The following is a 17477-nucleotide window of genomic DNA, read 5'->3' as shown; positions in this document are numbered from 1 at the left end:
CTAGAAACACCAAATCCAAGAACAATGGAGCGAACTACCAAGGTTGCGACGCAAGTTAGCAAACGATGCTTTCTAGAAACGACCCCCTGGGCGGTAACCCAGCTGCATGGCCATGTTGGAGGCATAAAGAACTGAATGAACAACAATGGAGTATTATGCACTTTGGATACCTTAAGTGATTATAACCATGTCTAAACAAAAAAGCTAACCAAAACACGTCCAAGATGCAGGCAGGACTTGGACCATAAGAAAAGGTGCGATATTTCGAGAAATTGCGGTTTGTTGGCAGCGCAGATCCATGTGAGCTGGGTGAGGGAGATGAAGTACCAAGTCCAACCACAAGCTCCCCCCTTCCTCTGATAACTTCTAGCATTATTCTCCTCTCTCCCTGAATTTTTAATAACTTTTGGAAGTCGATACCTACTCCAGATGTTTTTGTCTGTCTAACCTATTGGTACAAGCTAAAGCATGGCAATAATTAACCATTTTCCTTGACGATGTTAGGGATTTACTTCAGTGCCAAATGCTTTCTAATGCGGCGAGTATCTCCAATATGGCGACGTCCTGATCTGATGACACGCCGTGCAAACCCCTAATACTCAGTGCCTGCTTAGTAGGCTACGATTTTTCTCTGCTCAAGTTTTAAACATGGTTCAAAGAATGTTCCGCCAACATTCCTGGAACCGATTTTTCTCTGCTCGAATTTTAAACATGGTTCAAAGAACATTCCCTGAACTAAAGATTTAACCATGAAGGATCATTCTGGCGTTATTAAGAAAACTTTCCTGAATGACCGTGAACGATTGCAGCAAACGTTCCCACATCCTTCAGCGAACGTCTGCGGAATGTTCCCCGAACCGAAAATTGTTTGCTGGGACATAGCCTATATATGTATCCTACTAATATTCCAACATTGTCATATCTGTTGAATATTTATTAATTCATTAATTCTGCTTAATCTCCCTAGTTTCATTCTCATACTCAGGGGCGTAGCACCAAATTCTGGGCCCTATGCAAGTGGTGGCCATGCCCCCCCCCCCCCCCAACCAACCAACCAACCACCGGCTGTAAGCATGAAGCATGAGGTTCACAACTAACTACTATCTAATAACACATTGAATTAATCTAACAACTCTTATATGTACTGTATAACAGAAAATAATTGTATTACCCAAGACTTCACTGAATTTCTGTTTTATTTGAAGAATGTTTAAAAGCTAGAACATGAAATGAATGAAAACACTTTTGGCTGAGATAACAGCTATCTATACAAATTGAACACTTTTGGCTGAGAACAGCTATCTATAGCTTACTGAGTGTGATGCGTTTCACAAGTTAGCTTTGCTACTAATTTGACAGCCTTTCCTCATGAACCTATATAACATTGAGCCTACTAAGTTAAGCTATTAGCTCATAATAATTTTCGAATTAGTAGGCTATTGAAATGTTGTGGTAGGCTATAAATCAGGCATCATGTTATTTCTAATTTTGTGTTAATGCTGTTTTAGCACTGATAATCGCAGATTCGCGGTGGTATTGAAGTGTTTTGTAACCTTCAGGAGTTCATTTCATTTGTAGACTATTGCTTTCACATTGGGCTCACCTTTCTTGGGAAAGAAGGCTGTTAACACTTGTTTTCCCTCATTTCTTTTTTCTCCCTTTCTTGCCTCTCTTTTCTTTTCTGGGAACCGGATTTAGCTTTCTTAGACTTACGGCTCGTGTCCATTATCGCGGCAAAGCCCACCGCGCCGCACATAGCCCATTGATCTCCAATGGAGAGCGGCAAGGCGTGGTTTACGCTTCCGCAATGCACCTTGGGAAGGCGGCGCGGCCATTCGAACAGAGGCGGCGCGTCAAGAAGTTGGGCTCGGCTGAACTTTATGCAAATGAGAGCGGTTAACGCGAGGCGGTTAGCCAATGAAAGTACATCTTCGGTAAACAAGTTCTGTCCTTTGCTCTAGTCTTCCGGTCCGGAACAATAGCCTGCCAGAAAGATTTGTTCCGCCTGATAATCGTGTAGGTTTTATGAAAATATATTAAGCTATATAGTGGCAAAGAAGTTAAGTTTAGAACAAGTTCGCCACTGCACCCTATCAAAGAAACCTTGTTGGCGACTTGAACCAAGACAGTATGTGCTTTGGAGGAACATGTCAGTGATATTTGTGAGTGTTTCAATAAAATATGTTAACAGTAGTAGGCTACCTCCACTTTAGTAGCCTACGTTAGCTGGCATTGTGTAATTACAAAAAATAAACCGTTACACCATACACTTTAGCCTATACACGACCACAAGCGGCGACGGGAGAGAGGGCTAGGCGTCTGCAAGCGTCTACGCGCCGCAATAATGGACACGAGCCGTTAGACATCTTCACACCGTGACCGTCTGCATTGCCGCTTCGGCAGAATGAACGTTACTTCAAAAATGCGCCTAGCAGGGGAAGGCGGACTGAACCATTTCGTGCAAGGGAGAGGGTGCCTGCCCTCAAACAATGTTGGCTTGGACACAATTTAATACATCAATCAACTGATGCATTTAACCGAAATATTTGCATCTATATTAGTTAATAACATTTATTAAGATCTTTAAATTAAGGAAATTATTTATTATTAAGGAAAATAAAATTCAACTCCTTAGGGGCCCTCCCCCCACTTGGGGCCCAGGTAATTTATTCCCACTTGTCCCCCCACTACGACGCCCTTGCTCATACTCACAACCCTCTCAGAGATGCGCAGATTACATTACCATCAAATTGACATTGGGGTAGCAGCTATTGAACATGAAGTAGCCATAATTCATTGGACAGCATATATTCTATATTTTTTCCTTTTGTTTATTTATTTATGTCTACATTAATATTAACACTGCACAGTGACAGTCAGAGGACTAAGCATTTCACTGCATGTATCGCTTTGTATTAATGTATGTGACAAATATCTTGAATCCAGAGGTAGAAAAGTCTGACTCAAGACCTCAAACGTTTTCTAAACAATAAAAAGCAGAAAGGATGCAGCAGGCAGCATTTCCAGTGGAAGAACAAAATGCTGAATTTAGCCCAAAGCTATGAAGTAGTCTAGTCGTGATTTCATGAACCCAGAAATGTTGAGTACCCTAAAGTTTTATTGCAGAAATGTCATCTATAGGCCTAGTGGGTGGAATTCAACTTGGTTCCCTAAAGTTGCACTTTGGGCAATTTGCATAATTAGCATAAATAGGCAATTAAGGCAGTACATGTGAATAGGGTAAAAAAATTAAATAATAGATATCACCATGAAACTTTCTGAGTTGATTACTTATGTTAAGATGAGAAAAAAATGTATTGCATGTTTTTTACATTTTAATGTTTACATATGCAAATGAGGCCCTATCTCATTAAAAATGCTCTAATTTGCATACACACAAAAGCAGATAGTGTGATAAAGCCAGGTGTACTTGGTTGGGTGAGTTGGTGAAAACCTTTAAGAAACTTGGTAAGGAGGCAGTGTTGACCTATGGACAGACAGATTAAGAAATTAAGTGTGCCATGCAAAATTAGAAAAGCACTCCGAGAGTGCAGACCTCCGCCAAGTGAAAACATAACCGCCTCCTGGATCGAGACGGTGATCCGGATCACTCCCAAACTTTTTGAGTTATCTTACGAACAAACAGATGAACAGACACACAGACAAACAAACAAACAGACAAACAAACCCCGATGAAAACATAACCTCCTTGGCGGAGGTAATAACTATATAACAGCATGCACACACACAAACCCACAAGAACTATACAATATGCAAAATAACTATATCCAGCATGCACACGTACACAAATGCACAAGAACTATATACAAGAACTCTATACAACATGCAACGCACGCACGCACGCACGCACGCACGCACGCACGCACGCACGCACGCACGCACGCACGCACGCACGCACGCACACACACACACACACACACACACACACACACACACACACGCACACACACACACACACGCACGCACACACACACACACACACACACACACACACACACACACACACACACACACACACACACACACACACACACTGTAAACTATATAACTGTATACAGTATGCACACACACGCACACACACACACACACATATTTAACAACAACCACACAATCCCACTCAATAGCTTTCACCATCTTCATCATTTCTTTCCTCATTCCCTTCAGTCTCATCATCTTCTTGATCTTTATTGCAGCAGTGGACCTCACCCCCTTCACACTTGCAATAGTCAGTGCAACTGAGACTTGCAGCATGGCAGCTGCAGTTTCCTTTGCTGCAGGCTTTCAATGTGCTGCAGCTACAGCTGGTGACATCAAGCAAATTTACTGGAGCCACTGCCTGAATGGCAAGAGCGGGCATGACGGCCCCTTCACTAGCAACCTCCCACCCAAACTGTGTGATGTCTTTGGCCTCAGCAGGAGGCTCTCTCTGACCTGCAGCCTTCCACAACATGACCTGAAGATGAGCATGCAGTATGTGCAGCATCAGGTTGTCATCTGTTGGAGGAAGCTTTTTAAGCTTAGGAGGCTTTTTGCTGCGACTGTAAATCTGGTAGCGAGTGTTGTTCATTGAGACCAGGAATGGTATTTCCTAGGAGTACTTTCAGCGCAGATGTCTTACCCTTCCCACAGGGATAGGAGGCAGTGTCACATCCCATTTGAAGGGCAAGACATCTGCGCTGAAAGTATTCCTAGGAAATACCATTCCTGGTCTCAATACAGTGCTTAAGGGAACCTGATGCCACTCATAGTGACCTAAAAGATACTAGGACCAAGTTCTTTGTTGCACTGTATGGGCAGAAGAAGGCCAAGTCGATGAACAACACTTGCTACCAGATTTACAGTCGCAGCAAAAAGCTTCCTAAGCTTGAAAAGCTTCCTCCAACAGATGCCAACCTGATGATGCACATACTGCGTGCTCATCTTCAGGTCATGTTGTGGAAGGCTGCAGGTCAGAGAGAGCCTCAGTTGCAGTCAGTCAGTTGTACTGACTATTGCAAGTGTGAAGGGGGTGAGGTCCGATGCTGCAACCCATTCACAATACAATAATAAAGATCAAGAAGATGATGAGACTGAAGGGAATGAGGAAAGAAATGATGAAGATGGTGAAGGCTATTGAGTGGGATTGTGTGGTTGTTGTTAAATGTGTGTGTGTGTGTGTGTGTGCGCGCGTGTGTACATACTGTATATAGTTATATAGATTACTGTGTGTGTGTGTGTGTGTGTGTGCGCGCGTTGCATGTTCTATATAGTTCTTGTGTATAGTTATTGTGCATTTGTGTGCGTGTGCATGCTGGATATGGTTATTTTGCACATTGTATTTAGTTCTTGTGGGTTTGTGTGTGCATGCTGTTATATAGTTATTACCTCCGCCAAGGAGGTTATGTTTTCATCAGGGTTTGTTTGTCTGTTTGTTTGTTTGTTTGTCTGTTCATCTGTTTGTTCGCAAGATAACTAAAAAAGTTTGGGAGTGATCCGGATCACCGTCTCGATCCAGGAGGCGGTTATTTTTTCGCTTGGCGGAGGTCTGCACTCTCGGAGTGCTTTTCTAGTTTTGCATGGCACACTTAATTTCTTAATCTGTCTGTCCATAGGTCAACACTGCCTCCTTACCAAGTTTCTTAAAGGTTTTCACCAACTCACCCAACCAAGTACACGTGTTTACCTTGGAAAAACAATTTTGAGCCTGGCTTTATCACACTATCTGCTTTTGTGTGTATGCAAATTAGAGCATTTTTAATGAGAGAGGGCCTCATTTGCATATGTAAACATTAAATTATAAAAAAACATGCAATACATTTTTTTCTCATCTTAACATAAGTAATCAACTCAGAAAGTTTCATGGTGATATCTATTATTTAATTTTTTTACCCTATTCACCTGTACTGCCTCGCCTTAATTGCCTATTTATGCTAATTATGCAAATTGCCCAAAGTGCAACTTTAGGCAACCAAGTTGAATTCCACCCACTAGGCCTATAGATGACATTTCTGCAATAAAACTTTAGGGTACTCAACATTTCTGGGTTTACTATTGGGCCTATGGGGATCACGACTAGACTAAAGGCATATCTGGCAAGTTGCTATTTTGTGAAGACGTATGGTTACTTTGCTTTCATTAATGGTTTCGCTATAGTCAAGTTTGCAAGAAGGAGACATAACGTGTGAGCAATAGCATGCCACACTATTTTCCCTCACGGGATCAAAAGAATTATACTATCCAGGGACGCACTCACACAGCTGTGGTAGCGGGGGCAGGAGGACAACTGTTAGCGCAGGCTTTATATACATTTTTTTTAATCCTTATGAAATAAAGGCCTGCCTCGAATGCAGGCTTGCCCAAAATAAAGGCCTGTGGTTTGCGCAGCCTACAGTAAGTAGGCTAAATAACAGACCCGCCACAATATGCGGTATGATGATTTTTTACGAGCAAGATGTTTTTGGTGCCCACGCGCACTGCATTTTCTTAAATAACAATGAAATATCATCAGTAATATTCGACCATTAATTTGTGATTTGCAGGGCCGTTTCAAGGAATTTGGGGGCCCCAAGCAAAAGTAAAGGCTGTTAAAAAAAGGACAAAAAAAATCTATTATTATGCCTACGCTAATTACCTGAAAAAAACCTTTTCTTAGTAATTTCTTGGTAAAAGTCCTGTTCCCAACTTTTACTAAGAAAATGCCTCTAGGATGCACATATCTCAAAAATAGCACTTGTCTAAAAAAATATTTTTATGCTTTAAATGTTTATATTTCCATATCGCTGTTGTAAAGGTGAATTTGGGTAATTTATTGGGCAACGTGCAATTGTTCGGTTTACTGTTACGACTGACTGTTAAACTGAATGTGTTTGTGTATTATAATATCACAAATATTCTCAGTAATTCCTCTCTTGGGGTGTGGCTGAAGTAGAGTATTGTTGTTTACAGTACACCCTACTATTACTGTAAGTTGGGTATTGTTGTGTACATCTGACTGGTTGAATATCTTTCATGCAGATTCATGCAGATCCTCAGAAATCTCTACGGGCTGCTCAAATTTTCTAGCATTGTATAGGTGTATCAATACAGGTTGCCATCTTGATAGGTGTACAGTATATATAGGTGTATCAATACAGTTCATTCATCAATAGGTGATCAATACAGTTCATTCATCAATTCTGGCCACACCATATGTACTATTATTTCTTAATTGTCTTTGTATAGATGTAATTGGAATGGATTGAGACTGTTACCTGTTAGAGCCTACAGTCCAGGTAATATTAGCTTTTGGGTTGCTGCTGCCACACAAGCAGATCAGACTCACAGTTTCACCTCTGCGTAGAACTTGCGGTGTTTTTTCCTGCACCACTACTTTGATTTCTACTTTGATAGCTGCAACTAAAAAGTAAGAAAAAGGGAATTAAAATCAAATAAAGGAACAGCTTATTTGATAATGCTATGGAATGTGAGTGTGTGTATGTGTGTGTGTGTGTATGTGCTTATGTGTGTGTGCATGCCTGTGTGTGTGTGTGTATGTGTGTGCATGCTTGTATTTGAGTGTGTGTGAGTGTGTATGTGCTTATGTGTGTGTGCATGCCTGTGTGTGTTTGTGTGTGTGTGTGTTTGTATGTGTGCGTGTGTGTGTGTGTGTGCAAGTGTGTGTACATTTCAACTTCCGGCAACCCTTTACTCAACACCACCATCTGTAGGCCAATTTGTGTACAGTCACTAAATGTACACATAAATTAATTAATTGTATGGCCCCCAATGAACAGAATTCCACAAAACTCAGCATGCATTCAGAGGGTGTTATAGTGGTCCTACAGGTAAAAAAACAGCCAAAGATACAGTACCTGCGATTACAGAGCCTCAGTTTTGCTTTTTCATCTTTAACCATGTGGCACTATACCATAAATGAGTGGTTATGGGAGGGTTTCGAGATGGCTTCTGGAGCCCTATATACAAAAAATGGTCCTCCTAGGCTCTACGGTTCTCGAGATATTCACAGAAAACTGTGTCTGCCCTATCTTCTATTCGGGGGTCCAGTCCGGCAGGGGGGCGATGGATCAAAGCCAAAATCAATGGTTCCGTGTCATTCTTGTGGGGCTACATGCCCACCAACTTTTGTGCAGCCAGGTCTTTCAGTGTACCGGGAATCGTTGACACAAAATTACTGAAGGAAAAAAAAAGGGGGGGAAATCCCCCCAAAAAATCTCTGTGCTTAGCCCCCCAAAAATAATCTCTGTAATTCTGATTATTGAACTAAATATGTATCACTTATTTTTGGCTCAAAATCGTGTGGATGAACAAAATAATTTTGGTCAAAAGGATGTGATGTGGTATTTAAATTAGATCTTACATTTTATTAAGTTTAATTTGTTTTAACCAAACCTTTCACTAGCTAACTTTATCACACCTTATTGTAAAACTATTAATTTCCGCCCCTTTCCTTTGAAAATTCGAAAACAAAGATGTTTTTTAATACTTCAAAATAATGTTTGATTGATGAACCTTACATTTTTCAGTAGCCATAAGTGTGTAGATTTGAATAAAATCTGGTTTGGTTCTTAACGGGAGCTTTTACTGCCTAAATTATCCAATTTAGTTTACCATACTCAGAGTTTGGTGCTGGGCTGGTGGGTTCCCTATACACACCCACTCACTCGGCGCATCAATGGTTAGACCAAGAATTATCGTCGCAAAATAAAAATTCCACTGGAGCTACAAGCGGTTATACATGCAGCTTTACAACACTGTTTACAGCTCTTCAAGTCACTGTACAATGTCATTTAAGGTACAGAGATAATTGAGATATCTTTATGGGGTGGTTGCTTGTGTTTCTTTAGGAATCCTCCGTCTTGGTTTGTATAGAAATTAATATCAAGTCATACATACACGTAAAATGGTGAATACGGGCGGAAATAACTTTCTGATACCGCTTGCTTTGCCACACGTGCAACGCTGCACATAAACTCCCATTTTCACCCTCACATTCCGTTCTCAAACTCGGGCCCAGGAACTTTGCACCAAATCAGAGATGACCACATTCTTTTTTGGAATTCTTTCCAGACAAAAGAATAAACAATCTTATCAAGACGCAGGAATTATGCTTTTGTTGGAGGACTAACTACATTATAATCTATTTTTACACTAAACTCTGTAAAAGTCCCCAAGTGACTTTACAATTGAGATCTGATTACTGAATTCAGCAATGTTGGGCTGGGCCTTCTCTCACTGTAGGAGTCTCAACCTTTCTTGAGTCAGTTAAGCAGTATTCAATATTTTTCTCCTTACACTGTACTTTAAGCCTGGTCTTGACAGAAAGTACTTTCTTAGCCTTGTTGGTAGCATCACAGCGGAATGTGGCCAAGTTGTCACTGGGCTGTAGGATGAATCTGAGCTCTCGGGCAACACCTCTTTCTAAGGAGACTTGATTAGAGGTATCCTGTTTGGCTTCACCATTCTGTAGAGGAGCAAGTCCATCACTGCAGAGTAAACAAACTTTTGATACAATTAGGGTGGAACATAAAGCCATAAAAGTATGTACTTATACACATAACAAATGTGGTAATAAGAGTGCACAAAATCTTTGTCTAAATTTCATTTCAGAAGTCAAATCTCAAAATTCAAAAGGTAAATGTAGCCCCTGGTATAAACCATATTGAGATAAGCTGGACAATGCTTTTAGTAACATACTAGCTAATTATTCAACCCACTTGGGCTTGATTGCATCCTGCATTGTGTTGTGTATATTTGCTGATATTGGTGTCACTGTCTGTTGTGCTTCCCACAGCAGCAAAAGCAGTTTGTTGTGCATTTTGCAGATTCAAGTTAGGTCCCAGAGGGTGTATCTAGAGTTAGTGTTCTATTACTTAATGTTTAGTGTAACCTTGCTTGTCAGGTTACATTGTATGTGTTTACATACAGTATATTTACATAGACCCACCTGTTGGCAGCAGTGTTGTGTGTAACACGTTACAAAGTAACGCGTTACAGTAACGTACAAGGGCGTCTTAGTGGGGGGACAAGTGGGAATAAATTACCCGGGCCCCAAGTGGGGGGGAGGGCCCCTAAGGAGTTGAATTTTATTTTCCTTAATAATAAATAATTTCCTTAATTTAAAGATCTTAATAAATGTTATTAACTAATATAGATGCAAATATTTCGGGTAAATGCATCAGTTGATTGATGTATTAAATTAAATTGTGTCCAAGCCAACATTGTTTGAGGGCAGGCACCCTCTCCCTTGCACGAAATGGTTCAGTCCGCCTTCCCCTGCTAGGCGCATTTTTGAAGTAACGTTCATTCTGCCGAAGCGGCAATGCAGACGGTCACGGTGTGAAGATGTCTAAGTCTAAGAAAGCTAAATCCGGTTCCCAGAAAAGAAAAGAGAGGCAAGAAAGGGAGAAAAAAAGAAATGAGGGAAAACAAGTGTTAACAGCCTTCTTTCCCAAGAAAGGTGAGCCCAATGTGAAAGCAATAGTCTACAAATGAAATTAACTCCTGAAGGTTACAAAACACTTCAATACCACCGCGAATCCGCGATCAGTGCTAAAACAGCATTAACACAAAATTAGAAATAACATGATGCCTGATTTATAGCCTACCACAACATTTCAATAGCCTACTAATTCGAAAATTATTATGAGCTTAACTTCGTAGGCTCAATGTTATATAGGTTCATGAGGAAAGGCTGTCAAATTAGTAGCAAAGCTAACTTGTGAAACGCATCACACTCAGTAAGCTATAGATAGCTGTTCTCTCAGCCAAAAGTGTTCAATTTGTATAGATAGCTGTTCTCTCAGCCAAAAGTGTTTTCATTCATTTCATGTTCTAGCTTTTAAACATTCTTCAAGTTAAAACAGAAATTCAGTGAAGTCTTGGGTAATAAGATTATTTTCTGTTACACAGTACATATAAGAGTTGTTAGATTAATTCAATGTGTTCTTAGATAGTAGTTAGTTGTGAACCTCATGCTTCATGTTTACAGCCGGTGGTTGGTTGGTTGGTTGGGGGGGGGGGGCCCATGGCCACCACTTGTGCATAGGGCCCAGAATTTGGTGCTACGCCCCTGGTAACGTAACTACTTTTTCGAGTAAAAAGTAGTGTAATGCGCTACTACTGAAAATTTGGTAACGTAACGTAGTTTCTTTTTCATATCGATGCAACGTTACTTTTCCCAGGGACAGATTTGACAGTGACGCTGCTTTCTAAGCTGCATGCTTGCGCAATAGGCACGAGCTCCAGATGACAGCCTGGTAGCATGAAGTGCAATCATAGCTCCACACAGTACGTGACAGAGGCTGGTGGCAATGAAGAGCAATCATAGCAAGCTGGACGCAGCCAACGCTAACTTCTAAGGGATGGAGGTATTCACATTACTTCGAACTCATTGAAACTAAGGGGAGGAATGTGTGTTAGTTGTAGCCTACACTGTGTCCTGATTTTGTCCACTGCCGTTAACTCAACTTGTAAAGTTTGCCAAAATCACCTTTTTTACATAAAATGTGTTACTATTTTCTCTCTATGTAATATGCCATGTATGTAAATTGGATGACAGCTGACTGTTGGACGCGCGTTTTGGGTAGGAGTGACTTTTATTGCACTTAGTTTAAATGGAGGCGCGGGGAGAGCGCTCGCCTCCGAGAGTTACCCGTGTGAAGCCGGCTGGTGTATGGAGAAACGCGCGTTAGAGGCCTTGCATGCTGAACGTACCGTGATTCTTCCTCTGTATCTGCGATCGCTGTGGATTATCATTCTTTTCCGAAGTCATTGGATTACAGCAAGCAAAGGATCCTTTTTCCTAACGCGCGTGTTTTGGTGAGATTGCATGGGGAACGACTTCTCAACAGACTGTAAGCGCAAGAACTTTTTTCTATTCCGGGCATCACGTTTGTGTTTTGGACTGTTTGAATCATCTGATTGATGTCGGGACTATTGGGCACTGAACTTTGGGGGGTATTTGTTGGTGCATTGTGAAACTTTGTTGTTAATTATGTTTCGGGCCTTCAGTTGCGCGCCGAGTGGCCGCGAGTTCGTGCATTACAATACAAAGTGAATCAATCTCATATGTTGCGTTTCTTTCTGTAATATACACTTTTATTAAGAGGAAGGCAAGGCCTTTTGCCAGTTTAAGTTAAGTTAAACGTCCTTCATCTGCATTGAACCAGCACGATTTCCTGCTTATTGGATCCGCCCGTAACCTTATTTATGCGTAGTGGCAATCAGTTCGCAGGAGCGCCTGTTTAATGAAAGAGTATAAGGCTATAAAATAAGCCCTCATATATTTTGTGCCCAAGATGTATCGAGGCTATGTTATTTGATATTGTTTCATAGGGCTTTAGTGGTGGTGTTGAAACCTATAAGCCCAGTGTTTTCTTGTCAAGTGCTCTGTTTGTGGCATTTTTGATAATAAAGAGCACAAAAAAAATACCTGTTATGTCCTCCATAGTAGAACGTTATGTAGGCCTACACATTTAGGAACAGATATTGGGTTCTGCCCAGTCGAGCAACATAAAAGTAACGTAAAAGTAACGAGTAACATAAAAAGTTACTTTCCATAGAGGGTAACTAAGTAAAGTAATGGATTACTTTTTTGAGAAGTAACGAGTAACGAGCAAACACTACTTTTTAAAAGTAACTTCCCCAACACTGGTTGGCAGTGATCCTACATGTAGGCATATGTAAATATATATTTTAATGCTTTTAAAACAAACAAACATTGTAAACAGTATCTTCCTAATTAGTTAATTTAGTCTGAGGTATAATAATGACTTTGTATGTATGTATGTATGTATGGTATGTACAGTTTCATATGTATTCTCTAATGTATTTGTGTGTGTGTGTGTGTGTGTGTGTGTGTGTGTGTGTGTGTGTGTGTACGTGTGTGTGTGTGAGAGAGAGAGAGAGTGTGTGTATAAGTATATATACTCTTTTGATCCCGTGAGGGAAATTTGGTCTCTGCATTTATCCCAATCCGTGAATTAGTGAAACACACTCAGCACACAGTGAACACACAGTGAGGTGAAGCACACACTAATCCCGGCGCAGTGAGCTGCCTGCAACAACAGCGGTTGTTACTTTGACAGTCCAGCAGAGGTGGGCATTCCTTTTTGAAAATCTTTGTTGACCCATTACAGCAACATGTGTCTTGCAAACATGATACATTTTTAGCTGTATTTCATACAGGGAATTTGTTAGTCAAGGTGGTAGGGTGGGGTATGCCATCGGGGGGCAAAATTATAGCAATTGACCTGTCGTTAAGCGCCACCCTTAGAATGCTGATGAGCCAATGACAGTCCAGCTTCAACGGGACTCGGACATCAGCTCGGACAACTCCATAGGAAACAACAGGGAGGAGGCATAAAATGACAAATTAATTGTTATTTGTGTTTATTTACTCAAAAAACCCCGACGGATAACCATGGTCAAACGTTTTGCATGGGGGACGTGTAATACTGATAGCCGGTACCCCAAGAGGCTAGAAAAGGGGTATATTGTCATCAACAGTAGCCTACGTCTCTCGCGTTTGCAACAGCTCAACGTAATGTAGGCTACTAAGCCAACAACGTGGGCACAGGTTCCCTGTTAAATCCCAAGATGAAAATGCTCATTAACCAACTATTATATTCTTACTACATCAAATATTAACGTAACCTAACATATCTTAGCAGGGGCGCAGGAGATATTTTGAAAGTGAGGGGGACCAAATTGTGAACACAAACCCATAGTGAGATCAGATTTCCAGATAACGGATTGCCACTTCTGGCCCACTTTTTACCATAAACTTGCCAGAATATTAAGATAATACCATTGATTGTTTTCAAAATATTTTTTGATAAAAATGGTCAAAACTGAGATGAGCACAACGCCAGATCTGCCCTCAGACCAGCTTCTTGCTATGTGCAATTCTACTTTTATTTATTTATTTTAGATTTATTTCACACTATTTGGGCCAATGGTAGAATACTCTAAAAGCAACATGGGATGTTGATATTTTATGAAGCCATGAATGAATCATCATGCCTATCATCCAAACATAGACTACATGATCAAATAGCCTAGTTAGGCCTATACTTAAATTGTCTGGTATAAACCAAATCAACTCTCCACTATGTGTTTGCAGTTAATATTTATGCAACGTCAGAACATGTTGGTTGACTTTATAATCAGCTTCTATTTGTTCCAACAGCATTTAAACAAAGCATTTACAACATTAAAAAATAAATACTGTTACTGTAGTAACTGTAGGCCTACCACATTATCCCAAGCTTCAAAGAACTCCCCACGCCTGACAGGCAGACGTGACACTGCTAAATTCTCAGCTTGTTTATACCCCACACTGAATGCGTAAGAACGCTATAGGCCCATCACTCTGGGGTGTGGTAGCCTGCTCTCTGGGATGTATGCACCAAGGTAACTGCCGAATCCAATTTGTGTCTTTGAAATTATGTTTGAAATAAATGTCTTAGAACAAAAACGTTGAGTATAGACTTGTATTTTATAGTTAGGCTAGTAGTGAAAACGAGTTGATCAGTATGCTAGTTGAGTTTGTTATCAATAAACATAACAGCTAATGTCATGTTGAGCAGGAGACTAGGCTACCATAAATCCTCAAATTATGCCCGGGATTGATTCTATTTATAGCCGGACAAATAATGGCAGGTTCCCACAAGACGGGGTAACAATTGCCTATACCAACAATTGCCATCAGTCCACCAGCACTAGAAGACATTGTTTCGATTTCAGTCAATGAAATAACACCCCTTCTTAATATTTTATTATATTGTTGGTTGGATTAATAGCCTACGGTTGGCAAAGAAAAGTCGTTTTCCTACCATGGGTCTCCAACACACGTTCTCAAGCTCACTCTCTTGCCGCCCCTTTCGAGGTAATTGTCAGGCTGAAGCCTGGCTACTACATTTAAACACAATTGTTGCGCGACTCAAGGCATTCCAGCCTACGAATTTAATAAAAAGTACTAAATCATGCATATTTAAACAATAACTCAATTTAGGCTACTTAACTACGCAAAAAGGTTTCTATTAGGCTACAGCACAACAATGAATGGCTGCCTTGTCTCGCAATAAACAGCTGCATTTGTTTCACTTCAATGTCACAATCCCGACACTTTTTCAACTGCATGAAACATAACAGTGAACCATCAAATATCTCCCAGATTTCAGTGCCCATCAGTCTCAACATTTAGCAATATAATCACAGTCCAAAAGTAAATTAAATCCCAAACCAAACCGAAAATGTTATGCTTTTGATAGCCTACCGGTATGCCGCTCCAAACGAAACGCATGTCTAAAAGCAGGTTAGATGCTGTGCTTTGCAAAAGACCCCAGCCATAATTTGAGGATTTACGCTAAGCAAGTAGCCTGGATTATTTTATGATGGTTGTTAGTAGACAAACTGGCTTCAGATATCCAACAGAGTGAATATGAGATTGTGCAGTCTTACACTGTAGATGGCTGTGGTTAGTGATGTAATGCTGGGGAGTTTTAGTTAGCGCAAACCCTATAGGTTATTATTTATTTAGCGTAGGCCTACCTATAAGGCTTTTTTTCCTTATCAAAAGTGAGGGGGACGACAGCCGTCTCTTCAGCACTGCGGGGGACATATCCACCACGTCCCCTGTGCCGTCTCTTCTCATTAGGAAAAAGATGGAGGGGGACATGGCAGAGCTGAGGCGAGTACAGGGGGAACTCAAGATTAAGCTGAAAGAGGCAAAGGAGGACTACAGAAGGAAGATGGAACAGAAGCTGCAAGATAACAACATGAAGGAGGTGTGGGACTGTATGAAATCTATCACTGGCCTTAAGAAGAGCAGCAGCTCTGTGGAGGGAGACCTGGTCAGGGCGAACCAGCTGAACCACTTTTACAACAGGTTCGATTGCCCATCCCCCAGCCCACCTCATTACCAGTGCAACACTCACCCCCACCATCAATGGATATTGCACCCCTCCCCCACATGGCTACCACGAACAAAGAGGTGACAACGACCTCAGTCAACAGCCATCAGACACACAGACCTCAGATGCTGCCCCCCTCCCATCCCTTCCCCCCCTCCATCATCACTGCTGATCAGGCTATCGCACCTCTCCCCCACATGGTGACCACGAGCAGTGCGACAACAATGGCTTCAGCCAATGGCCATCAGTCTCTAGCCACACGACAACCCTCACAGAAGCACCCCTCCTCCTCCTCACCCTCCACTCCCCTCATTCCCCCCATCATTTCAGCGGACAAAGTAAGTTATCTCTTAAGGAAACTCCATCCTCGTAAGGCAGCCAGGCCTGACAGACTGTGTCCAAGGCTGCTCAAGGCCTGTGCTGCTGAACTGGGGGAGCCACTGAAGCACATCTTCAACTGGAGTCTACGTCTCGGACAAGTTCCAACACTGTGGAAGACATCATGTCTCACCCCCGTTCCCAAGAAACCACACCCCAGCGAGCTTAATGACTTCAGGCCTGTCGCTCTAACATCACATGTGATGAAAACAATGGAGCGGCTGGTCTTAGGTATGCTCAGACCCCAGGTACGCCATGCACTAGACCCTTTACAGTTTGCATACCAGGAGAAAGTGGGCGTGGACGATGCCATCACTTATCTTCTACACAGGACACATTCTCACCTAGACAAGGGGAAAAGTGCTGTGAGAATCATGTTCTTTGATTTCTCAAGTGGTTTTAACACCATCCAACCCCTCAGACTGGGAGACAAGCTCTTGCAGATGGGTGTGGACGCTCACCTGGTAACCTGGATTACAGATTACCTGACCGAGCGACCACAGTTCGTCAGACTGAAGAACTGCCTCTCTGACACTGTGATCAGCAGCACCGAGTCATGCCACATGCAGAAGTTTTCTGATGATACTGCAATTGTGGGGTGTATCAGGGACGAGCAAGAGGAGGAGTACAGGAGCCTGGTGGAGGACTTTGTGCATTGGTGCAAACTCAATCACCTTCAACTTAACACTTCAAAGACCAAGGAGATGGTGGTGGATTTTCCGAAGGTCTAAGCCCGCTCTGCTACCAGTCTCCATTGATGGGGTCAATGTGGAGGTGGTAAGCACCTACAAGTATCTGGGTCTCCACCTGGACAATAAACTGGACTGGTCAGCCAACACTGATGCACTCTACAAGAAAGGACAGAGCAGGCTGTACTTCCTGAGGAGGCTGCGGTCCTTCAATGTGTGCAGCAAGCTCCTCAGGATGTTCTATCAGTCTGTTGTGGCCAGCGCCCTCTTCTATGCAGTGGTATGCTGGGGAGGAAGCACAAAGAAGAAGGATGCTGGGCGACTTGACAGGCTGGTAAGGAAGGCTGGCTCTGTAGTGGGAGCTGAACTGGAGTGCATCACTTCAATATCTGACAAAAGGACCCTAAACAAACTGATCAACATCATGGACAATGAAATGTCATCCGCTCTACAGCACTATCAAAAACCAAAAGAGCTTGATCAGCTGGAGACTTCG

General features: G+C 41.9%; 1 protein-coding gene across 1 annotated transcript in view; it reads right to left on the bottom strand.

Annotated features, from left to right (window-relative positions):
* nphs1 (NPHS1 adhesion molecule, nephrin) overlaps window positions 1-17477 on the bottom strand; it is a 266694-nt gene that overhangs the window by 80281 nt on the left and 168936 nt on the right. The window contains exons 15-16 of the mRNA XM_076281324.1: window positions 9292-9460; window positions 7251-7395 (exon numbers count right to left, since the gene is read on the bottom strand). Of these exons, the coding sequence (XP_076137439.1) occupies window positions 7251-7395; window positions 9292-9460 (314 nt within the window). The remainder of the gene's footprint in view (window positions 1-7250; window positions 7396-9291; window positions 9461-17477) is intronic.

The sequence above is a fragment of the Alosa pseudoharengus genome, unplaced genomic scaffold, assembly GCF_046254945.1.
Source record: "Alosa pseudoharengus isolate Yale_2024_CS ecotype anadromous, Long Island Sound unplaced genomic scaffold, YU_APseudo_1.1 YU_APseudo_1.1_scf_12, whole genome shotgun sequence".
NCBI classification, from domain to species: Eukaryota; Metazoa; Chordata; class Actinopteri; order Clupeiformes; family Clupeidae; genus Alosa; species Alosa pseudoharengus.
Note: the sequence above shows the minus strand (reverse complement) of the source record. Positions and strands in the feature narration are given on the sequence as shown.